Raw genomic sequence first — 12,646 nt, 5'->3', positions numbered from 1 at the left:
ATGCACTGACAGCCCCTCCACAACGATGGTGAGTGGAGCACGGCCGGGTGTGGACAGGTGTGCACCCCGCCCTCTGCTGGGATTCTGGGCATTGGAGGTGCGCTGCGAGGCAGGCCCAGGGCGGTGCCGAGGGCGTGGGGAAGCTGCCCGCACCCGCCCTGCTGGAGGGCTGAGCTGGCCTCCTGCCTGGCAGCCTTGTCGGGTGGCTCTCCTGGAACATTCCAGCGTGGCCGGAGCCCTGGTCTTTCCTGAGAAGCGCGAGGACTGAGGGCCACAGAGTCGTGCGCGTTCCCCCCACTGACGAGGGATGAGAGAGGCTTTCTTACCCGGCTGCTTCCTCAGGTGAAGCCCCGAGGTGCCTCATGCCGGGATGGGCTTGTCCCACTGCACCTGAACTTCTCAACTGTTGACTCCACACCGGGATCCTTGGGGCTCTGCCTCTGCTTGTCATCGTGGTTACTGGGTGTGGAGATTTGTTTTCTCTTGGGGCTCACAGAGGCGGGGAAGTGCACGTGAGCATTTGGCCAGGAGCACAGCAGGTAGAGGGTTATGAAACAGATGAATGAGATTCAGTATTTTTGTTGAGCTCAGTGGGTGTGGCTCAGAGGTCACGGTTCGATTCCTGGTCAGGCACATGCCTGAGTTGCGCGCTTGATCCCTAGTAGGAGGTGTGCAGGAGGCAGCCGGTCAATGATTCTCATCATTGACGTTTCTATCTCTCTCTCTCTCCCTTCCTCTCTGAAATCAATAAAAAATAAAAATAAAATAAAAAATAAAACATGTTGTTTGTGTAGGGTTAGATGGCTATAGAGGGTTTTCCCATATGTTATCTCATTTCTTCCTGGTAACAGTCCTGTGAGGGGCTGGGCTGCAGAGAGCGTGAACCCCCCCAGTTGCGCTGGGGAAGGAGCTGCAGGTGTGGAGCTGGCTTTGCCCAGGATTCTCACTCCTTGGCCAGGCCCAGCGCCAGCCCAGAGCCCACCCCTGGTCCTCTTGCTCCCCACACTCTGGTGGCCAGGCTGCTGGCAGCATGTCTGACGCATCATCTTTATGTGTCTCCGCCCCTCTGCGCGTGCAGGCCCCCAGTGCTCGCCTGGCCTGCCTTCCTTCCCTGTTTGCAAGCTCATGCTCATGAAGGCGCTTCCTGAAGCTTTTCTGGGCCCTTCTCCTCACCTACCTGCGCCCAGCAGAGCTGGTTTCACTTCCAGCTGTGTCTCCATCACACTTGATAGACCCACTATGCGTGGGGTCTTGCTTGATGTAGGCGAGGCCAATAGGAAGCCCTGAGTATCGCCCCCTCTTCCTGCTCCTCACCCGCCTTGATCCCATGCCCTTTGGGGAGGCAGTGGGTGTGATTAAGACTAAAATACTCAGGCTTGTTGGTCACGCGATGGGAAGTGTTCGGGAATGATGCCCAAGGTTTCCCAACGTTGACACGGCAGCGCGCAGGAGGCCAGCAGCTTAGCCACTAGCGTCCTGTGGGGATGGGTTGTTTGAGGATGGGGTGCCGGGGACATCATCTAATGAGAGGTGGGGGCGGCGGGTTACAGGAGTCCGTTTGCACAAAATCACAGATTTGGTCCTTTCCGTGATGGGGAAGTTAAGGGCCTGTCAGGGACCATTTCAACTGTGGGTGATTTTCATGTCACACCAGTAGCCCCAGGTCAGATGTGACTGTGTCACGGCCTCCACATCGTGTTATAGTTATTTCTTTATGCAACTGTCTCCCCACTAGACTTCCAGGGAGGGAGGCCTGGGCCCGATCCGTCTTTGCCAGCTGATCGTGTTGGATTCACTTTGGGGAACACATTTTCTAGCCTCCCGCCTCTGCATGCAGTCGAATGTATTCAGTCATAGTTGTGATTCAGACTCTCCTGCTTTTGCAGCCGCCACTGGTCCAGGCCATCTTCAGCGGCGACCCGGAGGAGATCCGCATGCTCATCCACAAGACGGAAGACGTGAATGCTCTGGTAGGCGACGCTGGGCTCCTGCCCGGGCCCCTCACCTTCCCCGTACCATGGCCTCCTTGGTAGCTGGCGAAAGCTCAGGACTGCTTCTCAGAAATCTGTTTTTAAATCCATAAAGTGAAATGTCTAGGGTTAGAAAGGAAATCAATGACACTGAAGTACAGTTATCAAAACATAAAAAATCGGATTTGTGATAGACTAGATGTGCTTCTCTAGCAACACATTTAACTAGCAAGAGGCAGCAGAAGGTCCAGTAGTGACCACAATTCAAGAATAGTGACGAGCATGATTGCACTCTGCGCTGTGTGAAAGTGCTCTGATGTGGGGTGAACATACCTGGGATTTCTGCTGGGGGTCCGTCACCGTTACTGCTGATGTCGAGGTTTGCTGCCTACGTTCATCATGGAAGTTCGTGAAGCCCTGGCTGGTGTTGCTCAGTGATTAAAGTGTTGGCCCTTGCACCAAAGGGTCTCGGGTTCGATTCCCAGTCAGGGGCACATACCTGGGTTGCAGGTTTGATCCCAGATCCTGGTAGTGGCAGGTACAGGAGGCAGCCAATCCATGTGTCTCTCTCACATCGATGTTTCTCTCTCTCTCTCTCTCTCTCTCTCTCTCTCTCTCTCTCCCTCCTCCTCCTCCTCCTCCTCCTCCTCCTCCCTCCTTCCCACTGTCTCTAAAAATCAATGGGAAAATATCCTCGGGTGAATCCAAAGATGTAATATTTTTATATCTGGAACCCATGCCCTACAGCAGGGGTTGACCAACTGTGGTCTGTCACTGGCGTTTGTACAGACTACTGACAAACGATAGCTTTTATTTTTGAAATGGCTGAAAAAATGAAAAGAGTAATGTTTAGTGACGTGAAAATTATATGAAGCCCAGAGTCTATAAATAACGTCTTGTGGGACACAGCCATGCCCGCGTTTGCTCTGCAGCGAAGAGCTGAGTAATTGTGATGGGGACTGTGTGTGGCCCCAGTAGCCCAACTCTGTACAGTCTGGCCCTTTAGAGGGAGTGGTTGCTGACCTCTGCCCTGCAGTGTGCATGAGCCCGGGATCACGGATGAACTAGGCATGCTGTGTGTGCCTGACATCATGTGTCATGTACGTGTGCACCTGTGGGCATTTGTATTTTTCTGTGAAAGGGTCAAGACATTGCACCAAATTAGTAAAAGGGTCTATGGTTCCTAAAAGATGAAGAACATTGTATTGGGAAGATCTCAAAGCCAATGAACCTGCGATGAAGCAAGAGTTAGTCAATCATTTACCCTTCAAATCATTGCCGAGACCTGGGAGGAACAAGCAATGACATGCAATACGTGCTGCTAATTCTCTTAAGGTAACTCTGTTACCTGAGTGCCCGGCCCCTCGGGGAGGGAGCTCTCTCTGAAGTCTCTGGTGTTGAGTAGAAGCAGCAGAAAGAGGGGAGCCCATCTGCCCCTCGAGGGGAGCTCTGCCCAGGGCGTGAACTGTTTGAGGGTGTATCCCTGCCTGATGGATCGATCGATCAGCTGAATGCTTCATTCAGAAGGTGGGCCGTGGGGTGTGGCCTCACTCTGGCCGTGCAGATCGCTCTGGCTTTTTGAAAGAGCTTCCGGCAGCTTCTCCCCTGACAATAACGGGGCAGTGCTTTGTGGCATTTCTGCAAAGTCAGCACAGACGAGGCCAGGGCCAGAGTGCCCGGGAAGGCAGTCGGGCATCTGCCCAAGACCTGCGGGCGGGACTCATGTTTCGGAGGGTCAAGGCAAGCCGTGCCCTGACATCACCGGAATCTGCCCGCGTGCTTTGTGGCTGCAGTCCAAGCCCGGGCGAGCCAGAGGCAAGGTTCCTATCTTCCTGATGGTCACGAGCCGGCAGGACTTTTGTTGTCAGACATACCGAGGAGGATCGTCCTGGCCTCTGAATGGCCTCTGTCTCCTTAGGAGAGTGACGGTCGCTGGTTGGTAAAGGTTAGGAGAGCTTCATTTTAGCTGTAACTTAATTCTACTGGATTAGTCAGATGGGTTAGCTGCTGTAACACACAGACTCTCAAATAGGAGAGAAGGTGGTTTCTCTTATGAACACGTTAGAGAGGTGGCTCTTTTCCAGGTGGGGCTCCAGGTGTCAACCTGTGGCTTCCAATGTCGCCCGAGGGGTTCGGCTCCAGCCCAGCCAGAGGGGAAGAGCATGGAAGCAAAGCCTGGGAGGGCTTTATGGATCAGCTCGGAAGTGGTACAGTCACTTCCACTCCCCTCCCCTCCACCAGAGCTCAGGCACAGCCGCACCTAACTGCACGGGGTGGGGGACGGGGAGGGTGATGAGTGTAGCCGTGTCCCCAGTCTGAGCAAATGGACTCTGGTGAATAGTTAGCAACCTTGGCCACACCAATCCTGGGTCTTACAGAATTCTAGGGAATTCGAGCGATCACCACTTTTCTGCTCAGTGTGTTCTTTTTTTGTTTATTTTTAACGGATGTTTTTATTGATTTCAAGAGAGAGAAAGGGAGAAGGGGAGAGAGATCGGGTATCAAAGCAGCAACCCAGGTATGTGCCCCGACCGGGAATAGAACCCCCAGCCTTTTTTTGGTGTATGGGACGATGCTCTAACCAACTGAGCCACCTGGCCAGGACGACTGGAAAGATTTTAGAAGCTTCAACAGACGAGCCAAATTGAGCTCAAGAGAGAAGAACATCTGAATTAAAAACGAATGCAGAGATTCTGCAAACCAAAACTTTAACGCAGTCATGGCATGTTGGGGTTTATGCTTTGACAACATGACATCAACAGACAGTTTTCTGTGCTACGTGGGGACAGGGCAGCGGCACTTTGGCACCTGTCACGGGCGAGTGGTGAGGATGGAGGTGGTGTCCGTGCCATGTGAGGAGTGCTTGGAGGACCGCGTGATGTTTTAAACTTGGAAGGGACAGGAGAGTGTTCCCAGGTAGTTCAAACACTGTCAGGTCCAAGTGGAACTAAACTTAATCATTATGTCACGTGGTTGTAAGCTACAGAAAATAAGATTTCAGCTCAAAATATGAAAAATAACTTAGTAGACAGAGCTGTCTGAAGAAGTAATGAGTTGCCTTGACAAGTAATGAGCTCCCTGGGAGACCACTAGACGGGGTTCTCACGGTGCTAATAACAGTACATGTGGCCCCACTGTCCTAACTCGTGCCCTTGGCCAGCATCGCTGATGAGTCATGACTTTTTTTCTTTGACTCGTAAAGACCAAGGTTTCTCCTAGCCCATCACCAGCCAGAGGGGAAGAGCATGGAGTTGGCCTGTAAATGGAAATGTTTTTTCCATGCCTGGCCTACGTGATGTTTAAAGTCTGTTACACTCTGAGAGACTACAATTCCAAGATTTGTAGGTCCCGTGTGATAGCAAACCCGTGATGTTATTTGTTTTTTAAAGTGTCGCTAACAGATATGAATGCACACACACACACATGCACACCACCATTATCATACCAAGTAAAATGAACAATAATCCCTTAATGTTAGCTAATACCCAGTGTATATTCAACTTTATTTTGTTCGAATAGCCTCAAAAATGTCTTTTTACACTTGGGTTGTCCCCAAGTTACCCCCATCTGTTTTGTCAAGCTGTTAATGTGTGTTATATGACCACAGGATTTGGCATTTCGCTCACTCTCCCCAGTTCCAGGATGGGAAGGGATGCTATGTGAATACAATAGAATAAATCTTGAGGTGAAAGCTAAGCTTATGTTGGCAAAGAACTTATAGAGGAAAAAAAAACATTAAAGCTGCATTTTGGATGCCGGGCATTGATTAGGTGATAGTGGCCTCTGAGGTTCCAAGTGAGAAAAAAGAAGCCATATCAACATTGTCTGATGAGGGCACTCTAAAAAACACAAGACAAATTACCCCAGTGAGCCCGCAATCTGTTCCTGTGTGTCTGTGTCTCAAAATGGTCAGACCGTAAGTCTAGTCAGTATCCATCTCCACACAGTCACACATTTTTTTTCTTGCGATGAGAACTTTCAAATATGCAATACAGTATTATTAACTCTAGTTGCCATGCTGTATATGACATCCTCATGACTTATTTATAACTAGAAATGTGCACTATTTCTTTTAAAAATAGAATATTTTATTTTTCCCATCACCATTTATTGCCTCTGTGCCCTCTTCCATCTCCGCCCCCCATCCGACACTGCTGCTCATGCCCCTGAGTTCTGTATTTTTTTTCTTTTTTGCTTAATCCCTTCTACCGAGTAAAAATGGAATATATTTTTTTGATCCACCCAGAAGGGTGCAGTATGACTTTACCAAAAGAACTTGAAGGGATACATTTAATATCTTCTCTGAATTTTTCGCAGCTTCATTCTGCCATGTCAACTCCCCGAACCTTAGAAATACAAACTCCATAGCACAGCCTTGGAACCCTCCAGCTGTTTTGTGTATTTCCCCTCACCTGTGTATATTTTACTTTGCTTTTTTCCTTTTTCTTTTTCAATAAGGTATTTGGTAGGGGAATAAAGACCAGGATGTTTTGTGAGCTTAGGGACCTGGCGCCTCTAATTAGATGGACATGCAGAGGCCACTCACCAAAGGAAAAACATAAATGTTTCAAAACATATAAGACAAGGTGCTCAGTCTCAACCTCATCTGAAATGGAAGATTCATATCAGACAGCCCCACAGTATCATTCTTTACCTGTCGGGTCAGCAAAGATGAGAATAACATCTCCAGGAGGGAGTAGATGCAGGGGCACTCTGGTCCCTTTCTGGGGCGAGTGTAATTTGGACTCCCCTCTGGAGGGCGGTTTGGCAGACTCTATCAACATTTAACTGTGTTCACCCTTTGACACAGCAACGTGACTCCCGGGATTTTCCCTAAGGGAAATCATCAGACATCTGTATCTATATCTACATGTATGTCTACATGTATGTCTACATGTATATCTACATGTATATGTATATGTATATGTATATCTATATCTCTACTAGTATATCTATATCTATATCTATTTATATCTATATATTTGTATATATATCACCTATACCTATACCTATACCTATACCTATACCTATACCTAGTATTTGTTGGGATGTGGTTCCTGATAACATGTGCATTCTCTCCAGCTCCCAGAGGTCCTGTCTTTCGAGGTCAGTGCGTCACATTGACTTACACCTCGTGTCCTCACTGCTTTGTGTAGATGCCTTTCCCTGTAGTTAACACACACGTGCTGGATCGGCTCCTCCTCTTCTGCCCCCTCCTCTTCTGCCTCCTCCCTTCCAAAGCAGAACATTGTGTCGGACAAGACATGTATTGGATTTGGGAAGCCTGGATAGGTAGATAAATACAGGTGGATAAATAACCAAGCGAGCAGGCATAGCCGGATGGCGAGACAGCATTGCCCGTTTCTGGCTGTTTCTCGGGGGCCCCCAGGCTGCAGGACCCCTAAGGAAAGAGCATCTGCAGCCACAGGCTCGAGAGATTCCATCGGGAGAAATTTCGAGCCATCTGATGTCTTTCCTCCTGATCTGTCAGGAATGGATGGTAGTGGACTTCAAAAAAATCCTCGGGTTTTATCATGAAAAATTTTAAACAGAATAACTGTGAGCCTGCCGCGGAGATGGAACACGTGTTAACACTTTGCCATATTTACTTTAAAAAAACACACGAAAGCAAATGTTATAGATGTAGAGTTTTGCCCAGTATAAACACATGGCCCTTGTGTCACTCATGTCTTTGCATGAATACCACCTCATCAGGGACGCCTTCACTGATGTTCCGTGTGAAACAGCCCCACACTGACCTCTAACCTTCTCCTGCTGGCACTCCTCAGCACCCAGCGTGCAGTGTGTGTGTGTCTTCTGTCTGCCTCCCTCCACCAGCGCAGCTGGTGAGAGAGGACGTGGCTTGTTCCCACCGCATCACCCCCGTCCCCAGTGGCGCCGGACAAACTAGGGACAAGGGACAGAGCTGAAGCCATAGGCTTCCTGGCCCGTCACCTCCCCGAGAGGGAACCCCTCAGAGGGAACCACTGTGTGAGGTGTTAAATACCCCTTAACCTTGTCTTTAAATACTCTCATTTTATTTTTTAAAAATATACTTTTATTGATTTCACAGAGGGAGTGAGAGGGAGAGAAAGACAGAAACAGCAATGATGGGCTGCCTCCTGCACTGGGGATCGAGCCCACAACTTGGGCATATGCCCTGACTGGGAATCAAACTGTGACCTCCTGGTTCATAGGTCAACACTCGACCGCTGAGCCATGCTGGCCAGGCTAAATACTCTAATTTTATTTATACCCTAAAATGTATATGTGTGCATTGTGAACTTATATACCAGAATAATAGATGGTGTTGTGTATCTTTAAAAACATTACATAAGCCCTAACCAGTTTGGCTCAGTGGATAGAGCGTCGGCCTGTGGACTGAAGGGTCCTGGGTTCGATTGCGGTCAAGGGCATGTACCTTGGTTGGGGGCACATCCCCAGCACGGGGTGTACAGGAGGCAGCTGATCAATGTTTCTCTCTCATCGATGTTTCTAACTCTCTATCCCTCTCCCTTCCTCTCTGTAAAAAATCAATAAAATATATTTAAAAAAACAAAACAAAACAAAACAAAACATCACATAAGTAAACTGTTTGTGTCCTCGTTAACTTGCTTTTACTCACTCAGCATTATGGGTTTGAGACTTACCTGTGTGGATACATGAACATTGACTTCACATAGCTCATATTCCCACAATATTCCTCTAGGCGCTGATCACAGTGGGTCTGTTTTCCGTCAGAGGCTTATAATAACGGCTGCAACACTTTCCTTTTCATGGGCTCTCTGAGTCTGACCTACGGCAACAGTGGCACCAATCCTAGAAACGGGTTAGGAAAGTGGTGAAGATGGTAAATTTTATGTTAGCTGTGCTTTTCCAGAATTAAAAAATTAAAAAGCTTATCCAATTGTAGACTTTGAAAAAAGTAAGTTAGATTGGGAACAAAATCAGAACGTTGAGTAAGGATTGCATTGTCTGTAAAAATAAACTCATGGTAAATGATATTTTTAGAGAGTGAATTTCACTCAACACCATTGAATACATTTATTTATAAAATTCTTATTTTTTCAAGGAATTGTGATTTTGTTCTTGGTACCTTAGAAAATAGAATTCCCTCAGAGAAGACGTATAGGTACAGGAAGAGGGGCCTAACATCCCAGATCACCAGGGAAACGCATCAAAACCACTGTGCGATATCACCGCACACCTGGTGGGATGGCTCTCATCAAAAAGACAGGAGATAACAAGTGTGGGTGCGGATGTGGAGAAAAGGGAACCCTTTGCACTGTTTATGGGAATGTAAATCGGTGCAGTCACTATGGAAAACAGTATGGAACTTCCTCAAAAAATAAAAATAGGACTACCCCATGATTGAGCAATTCCCCTTGTGAGTATTTATCTGAAGAAAGCAAAGACACTAACTCCGAAAGATGGAAGCACCCAGGTTTATGACAGCATTTCACAGCAGCCGAGTGTGACAAGCCAGGGGTCCCGGGGGTATGACGGGTGAAGGGAATGTGCTACGTGCATACAGTGGGATGTTCTCCAGCCTTAAAGAAGGGAACCCTGCTGCTTGTGACAACATGAATGGACCTAGAGTATATCATGCTAAGGAACATAAGTCAGAGAAAGACAATTCCACACGCTATCACATATGTGGAATCCAAATTAAAAGGCAAATACGTGAGGTGTTAGCTCAGTGGGGGAATCTTTGCACAATGTATATATATATCAAATCATGTTGTATACTTTAAGTGTCTTACCATTTTATTTGTCAATTATACCTTAATAAAACTGGGGGGGGGGTATAGAATTCCCTCAGAGATAAATCATATCCCAGTATACAGGTCATTCATATCATAAAACCTTTAATGCCATTTCTCTTAAAGAGGAAAACTGGACAACAAATATGTTGCGTTGCCCTAAAGTAATATTCAGAATTCTTGGCTTTTGGCAAGACTTTAAATGTCAGAGAAGTCTGATTTTATTATGGCAATTTGACTTCAGGCAGGTACAGAATGGAGACACATGCAAATACCTTCATTCTGAGCTTCCTATTAAAGGAATACTTGTTAGAGGACAAAGTTTTATTTATACAGCATTTGGTAGATTTTGTAGATATAATTTAAAAAGTTAAGGAAGGTTTTACCACCCATAATATATTTTTTAAAAATATGTTTTTATTGATTTTAGAGAGAGGGGAAGGGAGAGGGATAGAGATAGAAACATCGATGAGAGAGACACATCGATTGGCTGCCTCCTGCACGCCCCACACTGAGGATCGAGCCCGCAACCAAGGCATGTGCCCTGACCAGGAATCGAACTGGACATCTTGATTCATGGGTCAGCGCTCAACCATTGAGCCATACCGGCTGGGCTTACCACCCATAATTTTGAAGAATGACTCAATAGTCCTTGGCTAAATGTGAAACTGTTCTGGAAAGATCCCATGATTGACCCTGTTTTGCATTTTGCTCATGCAAATCCATCGGGGCTGTACAATGAACATCTTGTTTCTAGTGACACAGTCAGACTTTAGTTAGCTGTTTAGCAATTTCAAAACAGGTCGTGTTACGCATGTCCTAACTTTAATTGGTGTATTTCCTCAAGCCCTATTAAACTTGAATATTGAAAGACCATATTTAAAACACATGTGGCAGTTAAATGAACTATCGAACCACTGCTGTTTCACTTCTTCTATTCAATCAACAGACACATATTGAGCTTCTACCGAGTTCCTGGCACTGGGCCACGGGCTGGGGCGATACGCTGAATAGGACAGGGTCCCTGACTGCCTGAATCATTGAACAGGTGGCTGAGACAGATATCTAATCACATCATCAAAGGCAATGGTCAGTGCTACAACAGAAATGTCAGTCCTTGCACACTCCTGGAGTGGCCAGGACCCTTAAAGCAACAGTGTCAGGAAGTGCATGGGTGGGTGTGGGGTGGGGATGGTGGGAGGGTTTAAGCCAAACCACTGTCCTTATCCCCTCCTTCTCCAAGCCTCTACTACCACCACTGTTGTTACTAATGGTAGAGTTAATAATGGGGCAATTGATGTTTTCTTAATCTTATATAAAGCACGACTAAAAAGATCTTTAGAAACTTTTAATTTTATAAACTTTTATCTTTTTAGAACAGTTTTAGGTTCCCAGCAAAACTGAAAGGAAGAGACTTCCCATATACTCCCCACAGCCCACAGGCATAGCCTCACCATTGTCCACATACCCCCTCAAAGTGGTACATTTGTAACAGTCCACAAACCTACCCTGACTCATCATCATTTTAAAAAAAAATATTTTTATTGATTTCAGAGAGGAAGGGAGAGGGAGTGATAGAAACATCAATGACGAGAGAGAACCATTGACTGCTGCCTCTTGCATGCCCCACACTGGGGATTGAACCCGCAACCCGGGCATGTGCCCTTGACTGGAACTGAACCTGGGACCCTTCAGTCCACAGGCCGACGCTCTATCCACTGAGCCAAACCTTCGAGGGCCTGACCTATCATTTTGATCCAGAATTCATAGTTTATATAAGGATTAACTCTTGGTGTTGTACATTCTTTGGGTTTTGACAAAAGTACAATGACATGTATCCGTCATTATAGTATCAAACAGAATAGTCTCACTGCCCTGAAAACCCTCTGTGCTTGCCTATTCGTCTCTCCCTCTCCCGTGTCATTGACTTTGACATGTAACTAAGTAAGAACAGCTAGACTGCCACGCCAAAGCCGGCCCACTCGCACGCTGAGCCACCGCTGACTACGCTCTCTCCTTTGGTCCTGTGTGCGAGCTCCAGTGTTTAGCACAAATGCCCAAAGAGTACGTCAGGGTCCGTGGCATTAAATTCTTCAGTTTCAAAACCAATGAATGTGGCGGATGTGCTCACGACCAACTTGTAGATCGCCGCCCTCCTTCTCCCATCACGCTTGACCACCTCATCGTCACAGAGGGGCTGGAGGCCCCGAACAGAACCGCTCTGTACCCCGAGGGTTGGGGGTCGTCTATGCTGCAGATGGCACATTACAGTACAAACAGACCTATTCACTCTTATTAAAAAAATACTTTAGAGTGGAAGGGAGAGGGCGAGAGAGATAGAAACATCAATGATGAGAGAGAATCATTGATGGGCTGCCTCCTGCATGCCCCCAACTGGGGATGGAGCCCGAAACCTGGGCAAGTGCCCTGACGGAGAATTGAACTGTGACCTCCTGGTTCATGGGTCGAGGCTCAGCCACTGAGCCACACAGGCTGGGCTGCTTTTAGAGAAGCAGATGTTTTCTGTGTTCACCTGAGCTTGTAAAATTTCATTAGGCGGCGGATCCTTAGCCCTGATTAAGTAAACGCCGGCTGGGTGGCATGGGCATTTTAACGTCCTGTTTCCAAGCTGGCTCAGCCTTCTCCGGGTTGCTGGGTCAGCCAGGCCCAGAGAGTTTTCAGTCACCTGCGCAGTGTTGACTCCTCCCCTCGTTCGCCTGGGGGAGAAAACCAGGCTCTCCAGCCCCAGGTACGAAGTAGGGTCTGGGGTGCGCCTTAGAGGACGGTTCTCTCACACCCGAGGCAGGGATCCCATTGCTGCTTCCGAACAGGACAGGAGACTACACCCGCTTCTCTCTCCAGTTCCACCTGGACTTGCTGCCATGTTCTCTCCTTCCAGGTCTGCCCTGATCA

At 47.6% G+C, this 12,646-nt stretch overlaps 1 protein-coding gene across 6 annotated transcripts in view; it reads left to right on the top strand.

Moving 5' to 3' along the window:
* Nucleotides 1–12,646, top strand: part of ANKRD44 (ankyrin repeat domain 44) — a 223,762-nt gene that overhangs the window by 87,531 nt on the left and 123,585 nt on the right. For all 6 annotated transcript variants that reach the window (XM_070421756.1, XM_070421751.1, XM_070421753.1 and 3 more), the window contains exon 2: nt 1,887–1,970. In XM_070421756.1, the coding sequence (XP_070277857.1) occupies nt 1,887–1,970 (84 nt within the window). The remainder of the gene's footprint in view (nt 1–1,886; nt 1,971–12,646) is intronic.

The sequence above is a fragment of the Myotis yumanensis genome, unplaced genomic scaffold (genome assembly GCF_028538775.1).
Source record: "Myotis yumanensis isolate MYYU_CA2020_CCGP unplaced genomic scaffold, mMyoYum1.0.hap1 SCAF_8, whole genome shotgun sequence".
In the NCBI taxonomy this organism is placed as follows: Eukaryota; Metazoa; Chordata; class Mammalia; order Chiroptera; family Vespertilionidae; genus Myotis; species Myotis yumanensis.
This window is presented reverse-complemented; position numbering and strand designations above follow the sequence as displayed.